Source organism: Benincasa hispida, chromosome 12 (assembly GCF_027475165.1).
Source record: "Benincasa hispida cultivar pf3 chromosome 12, pf3_genome.v1.1, whole genome shotgun sequence".
In the NCBI taxonomy this organism is placed as follows: domain Eukaryota; kingdom Viridiplantae; phylum Streptophyta; class Magnoliopsida; order Cucurbitales; family Cucurbitaceae; genus Benincasa; species Benincasa hispida.
Genome location: NC_143489.1, coordinates 51,481,647 through 51,487,646, shown reverse-complemented (window position 1 = coordinate 51,487,646; position 6,000 = coordinate 51,481,647). Strand labels below are relative to the sequence as shown.

Here is a 6,000-nt window from a genome sequence, read left to right as displayed (position 1 = left end):
AGTTCTTGGACTATTGAAAAAATAATATGGAGGTTAAATTGTTGATTGCGTATGAATGAGTGGGTAAAAATATTGATACTAATTTTGTTGATGAATTGGTTTATTCTCTCTTTATCTTTTCTTTTTTTTTTTCTTTTTTTTTTTTTTAATATTTTCAATTTTCTTTTTTCTATATGCTAGTTCCCAGAAGGACCACTTTGTTAATGTCTCCAACTCAAATCTACATCCTTCCATCGAGTACACGTCCATCTCCTTCATGACCAAATAAGTATTCGTCATCTTCATGTAATATATATTTATGACCCTAGGATTTAGAGTTATGTGCTATATAAACTCCCTAAATTCTAGAGGCACCATTCATTTTCTCTAATAAAATTATTTTCCCTTTCTTTCGTAGATGTAGTTAATACACTGTTAGTGAACCATGTAAATATATGTGTCTACTCTCTATTGTTTTACATTTTATGTATTCTTTATCGGTATTCACCAATGGAACCTAGCTAAGATGGAAACCTATTTGTGTAAATTTTGTGCATTGGTTCTTGGATCATAATAGACATTTTGGTTCTTCTGAGGGGATGTTCATGATGAGAAAATACAAAAATAGAATAAAAAACTGAAAATGAGGATGGAGAAGAGAAAAGGGGAGAATAAGCTAGCTCGCCAATCAAATTATTATTAAATTTATATATTTTCCCAATCATCAATATAAAGTCGGCACTTAAATTCTATAACATTCTCTATGAGTCAAACTAATGGTCCGAGGACCATTTAGATTTATTAACCAAACTTCAAAGATTAAAGTATTCATTTTGAAATCTTACAGGCTAAATAAACACTTACTTCAAATCTTAGGAACCTATTTTATAGGAGTGGTCATTCAAATCGCAAAAAATGAACCGAACCGAACCGAAAACTCAGTGAAACCGAAAAGTGCGGTTCGATCCAGTTTGAAGAAATTTTGAAACAGAATTAATTCAGTTCGGTTCGGTTTTAATTTCGAAAACCAAATTTAAAACCGAACCGAACCGTTTTTAACTAATATATATATTTAAAAAAAGAGTAAAATCAAATTTAAAACCGAACCGCTTTTAATTTAAAGAACAAAACCGAACCGAACTAAACCGTTTTTTAATTAAAAAAGAATATAATATGAATTTTTTTAAAATGTCAAAACGAATTTAAAACCGAACCGAACCGCATATATGCAATTCGGTTCAGTTCGGTTTGAACCAATAAATCGGTTCGGTTCGGTTTCACATTTTAAAAAATTTAATTCGGTTCGTTTCGGTTTGACCACCAAACTGAACCGAACCGAACCGTTTCTACCCCTACTATTTTATTTTTGATATACCATGTACATGAGGATTACTAAAGAAAAACAAACATGCCATTCCTTTTCATTTCAAGTTCGATACTAGGTCTAATCAGTTCACTTTATCTTTATTTTAGGGTTGAATCAAAGCCAAACTGTCATGTATATTAACAGAGAATTTAACCTGTTGAAATGCCTTGAATCTGTTTGTTAGCGCTTCGAACAACCTATTCAAATTTTATATTCAGCATATTTATTTATTTGCAGTTATTTATGATTTTGACCCTAGGGTTTAGAGTAGTGCGATATATAAACTCTCTATCCTAGAGGCGCCGTTCTTGATGTAATTCTGAAAATATTCTCTTGAAATAATATTGTTCTCCCTCTACTCGTGGACGTAGCTAACACACTGTTAGTGAACCACGTATATCTGTGTGTCGATCTCCCCTACTCTACGTTTCTTTTTGTGCTCTTTAATTGCCGATTTCGCAACATAACCAAACAGTTTTGAATTGATTGACAAACGAATTTATTTGACTGATTAAAACTAGGCACAGTGTGAGTGTTGGCCCAAGGAGTTGACTGGACACGAGGGATTAAGATATATATAAAAAAAGTAATTGCAATGGGTAGTACTTTTAGGGTTAATAAGTAAATGTATAACAACATTTTCAAACAATTGCATATATAGCAAAATTTATCAATGATAGAATTTATCGCTAATATACTCCGTGAGCTAGATTTAAATTTTGCTATATCTACAAATTTTATTGTAATGTGTTATATCTGTTAATATTTTGGGTCTGATTGTTATATTTTCAACCACTCCTAAAAAAAATTAAGTAGACACACAAATCATACTCAAGAATGTGTTTGTTGAATCAATGTTCAAGTTTCCTTATTTGGAAACTGAACCGTCGAATTGTTGGATTACTTTAAGCATATTTTAGTTTTCACTTGCACCCCTATTCAATATAATGTAGAGTCAATATATATGTGGTGACTAATTTTTTTTAATCAAAAAAGTCAACCGCGAAGAATATTTTAGAAACTAATTTTAGGAACGATTTAGAGTATAGGAATTAAATTAGACATTTAAAAATATAAAGACGAAAAATGAACTAGTTCTAAGTTAAAGAGACCAAAAGGATATTTTAGCAAGAAAACAAACCAATAAATAAACAAATAAAAAATAATGAATAAATTGAAAAAAAAATCCAAACATAGATTAAATCATATAGTTAGTGAAAAGATTTTTATTCATTGTTTCACACCTGAACTGTCTCCTAAATAACACACATTACAATATTTCACAAAGTTTTCAACATGATTTTCATATTTAAGATCATAGCTTGCTTAGATGGAGAATAACTCCATTTTCAGGCTCCACAACCAATCTAAAGGTAAAGGGAATACTTATAAGAAGGTGAAAGAGAGAATTCAAATCTTGACACAACAAGGCTCACTATCACTTTCAGCTCTAACATAGCAAAGTTTTTCCCGATGCACATGTGAGGGCCGACCCCGAATGACATGTAAGCCTGTGGAATCTTGCAAGCTCTAAGGATGCCATTGTCGAACATTTCACGGATCGAACAAATGCACATTAGGTCCCCAGAGATCAAAGTCCTGCTGTAGGATCGGGATTAGAATTTGAACGTTCATCCCTTTCGAAATCATAATATTTTTGAATTTTATGTCTTCTAATGCTTGTCTTATGACAAAAACAACAGGTGGATACAACCTCAATGTCTCTTGTATCACCATTGTCAGTTGCAAGACAACAAAAAATTAAAATGATAAGAATGTAACTCGTTAACTGATTTAACCCAACAATTCAGGGTCTTGACATTAGTAGGAAACTAGAGAAGGAATACCATCTTCATGTTCTAATGGTATCGGCATTGATAGGCCGATCTTGACAGCATTGAAGCACCTCAGAACGAACACGAGTTTGTCAATCCGGATGCGATGCTAGTAACATCAAGCACCATGATGTTGTTATTGCTGTCGTCTCGTGATCGACAAAGTATATATTTTTGCAGTTATCAACAAAAAACTTGTCTCGAGATATGTTCAACGAGTTGTTATCTTCATCGAGACTTTTAGCACCTTCAGAATCATCTATAACATGTCTTGTTCGTGTGAAGAGTGCTCAATTCGTTCATTTTATTGGAAGTGGAAAAGCCAAAAGTAAATAATACTTTTCTCTCTCATTTATTTAATGACAGTAAAGACACATTATATAGATGTACAATAAATGAGGAAAAGGAGCAGTTATCTACCAATGAGGATATTAACAAAAAATAACAAAAACTTGTTACAACTAATAACAACTAACAAAAAATAACAAAAACTTGTTACAACTAATAACAACTAATATCCCCCTCAAGTTGGAATGAAAATGTTAAACAAACCCAACTTGGATTTTATAGCAGAAAATAGTGGAAAGGGAAGAGCTTTAGTGAAGCTATTAGCAAGTTGATATATAGAATGGATGGGCAGCAGCTTAACAGAACCATCAACAACTTATCTACAGCTCAATTATTTTCTGGGAATCCTACTAGCTGTATTGTAGGAGAGAAATTAAATGGCCATAATTATTTTTCGTGGTCCCAATTTATGAGAATGGCTCTCGAGGGGCGCCATAAGTTCGAGTATTTGATTGGAGAAATACCAAAACCTAGACAAGGCGACCCTCAGGAATGCATATGGAAAGAAGAGGATTCTTTACTCCGATCTATGTTAGTAGGGAGTATGGAACCCCAGATTGGCACACCCCTACTGTATACTGCTACTACAAGGGATATTTGGGAAGTTGTGAAGAAGTTGTACTCCACACGACAAAATGGAGCTCGACTATATGCATTTCGTAAACAAGTCCATGAATGTAAACAATGGACCATGGACGTCACAGCTTACTTCAATAAGTTGTCTGTGATTTGGCAAGAAATGGAGTTATGTCGAGAGTTGATTTAGAGCTATCCATGGGGAGGAGTTTTGCACTATCAGTCTGAAGAGACAAACAGAGTCCATGATTTTTTGGTAGAACTTAATCCAAACTTTGATGTTGTGCGAAGTCGAATTCTGGGAACTCGTTCAGTACTTTCCTTGATGGAAGTGTGTTCTGAAATCCGGCTTGAAGAATATCGGTCTAATGCCATGAATAATCCAGTAGTCAACTGATTCCGTTGCATTTAAAGTTCAGGAACTAACAAACAATATGGAAAAGTACCTTCGGTCTGTGAACACTGTAAGAAGCCATGACACACTAAAGAGCAATGCTAGAAGCTACATGGTCGTCCTCCAAATGGTAAAAAACGACAATCGAGACATAGACGTGTTTTGCTCTCCAAGACGTTCTACATGTGCCTAAAATTTCTTACAATTTTCTATCTGTCAGTAAGATTACCAGAGATTTGAAATGTCGTGTTATCTTCTCACCCGATGCTACTATTTTTCAGGATTTGAACTCGGAGATGACGATTGGCACTGCCCGGCATGATGGGGGGCTCTATTTCCTTACTGAAGATACCTTCTCTAGGATTTGTGATAGGACTAGTTTATTGTCTTTCTGTTTTTCCAGTTCTAAGACTGATTATATGTCATGGCACTTTCGTCTCGGTCATCCAAGTTTTCATTATATGAAATATTTATTTCCCCATCTATTTCATAAAATTAATGTTTCTAACTTGAAATGTGATGTGTGTGTCCAAGCTAAACAACCTCGTGTCTCATTCAACCTTATAAGCCTTCGAAACCCTCCGCCCTTTTTCATAGTGATGTATGGGGTTCATCTCCGATTACAACCACTACTGGCAAACGGTGGTTTGTAACCTTTATAGATGACCACAGTAGGTTGACCTGGGTCTTTCTTCTTACTGACAAGTCCAAAGTCACCTACGTCTTCCAACAGTTCTACAATTCTATAGAAACCCAGTTCAACTCGAGAATCACCATTCTTCGAAGCGATAATGGTCAGGAATTCTTTAATAATAACCTCGGGGAATTCCTTGCCTCTAAAGGAATAATCCATCAAATTTCATGTGCTTATACCCCGCAACAGAATGGCGTGGCTGAACGGAAAAACCGTCACCTAATTGAGGTTGCTCGGTCACTCATGCTATCCACATCTCTTTCGTCATATCTTTGAGGAGATGTTGTTCTGACAGCAACTCACTTAATAAACCGAATGCCTTATCGGGTCTTAAAGTTCCACACCTCTTTTGACTATTTCAAAGAGTCATATCTTGATAACCGCCTTACCCCTGATGTTCCACTTTGTGTGGTCGGGTGTGTTGTGTTTGTCCATACCCATGGTCCTAATTGAACCAAATTTACCCCTCGGGCTCAGAAATGTGTTTTTGTGGGATTCCCCCTTCATCAATGTGGGTACAAATGTTACCATCCTTCTTCCCGCAAGTACTTTGGCTCCATGGATGTCACCTTCTTCGAAGACCGTCCCTTTTTCCCCCTTAGTCCTCTTCCGGGGGGAAGTATAAGTGAAGAGTCCAACTGGGGTCTAAGTCCTTGCCTGCTAGACCTTTCTGAGTCCATTCCCGACACAAGTGTCAATGCTCCTATTCTTCCTACCGAGCAAGTCCCATGGATCACGTACTATAGAAGGAATCTTAGAAAGGAAATAGTGTTGCCGATCACTTCTCCGGCTCTAGTACATCAGTCAG

At 35.6% G+C, this 6,000-nt stretch overlaps 1 protein-coding gene across 1 annotated transcript; it reads left to right on the top strand.

Moving 5' to 3' along the window:
• Window positions 1-3,808: 3,808 nt before the first annotated feature.
• LOC150032054 (uncharacterized) lies at window positions 3,809-4,294 on the top strand. Its single transcript, XM_090308366.1, has one exon. The coding sequence runs from the start codon at window positions 3,809-3,811 to the stop codon at window positions 4,292-4,294; it is 486 nt and encodes a 161-aa protein (XP_090164492.1).
• Window positions 4,295-6,000: the final 1,706 nt, after the last annotated feature.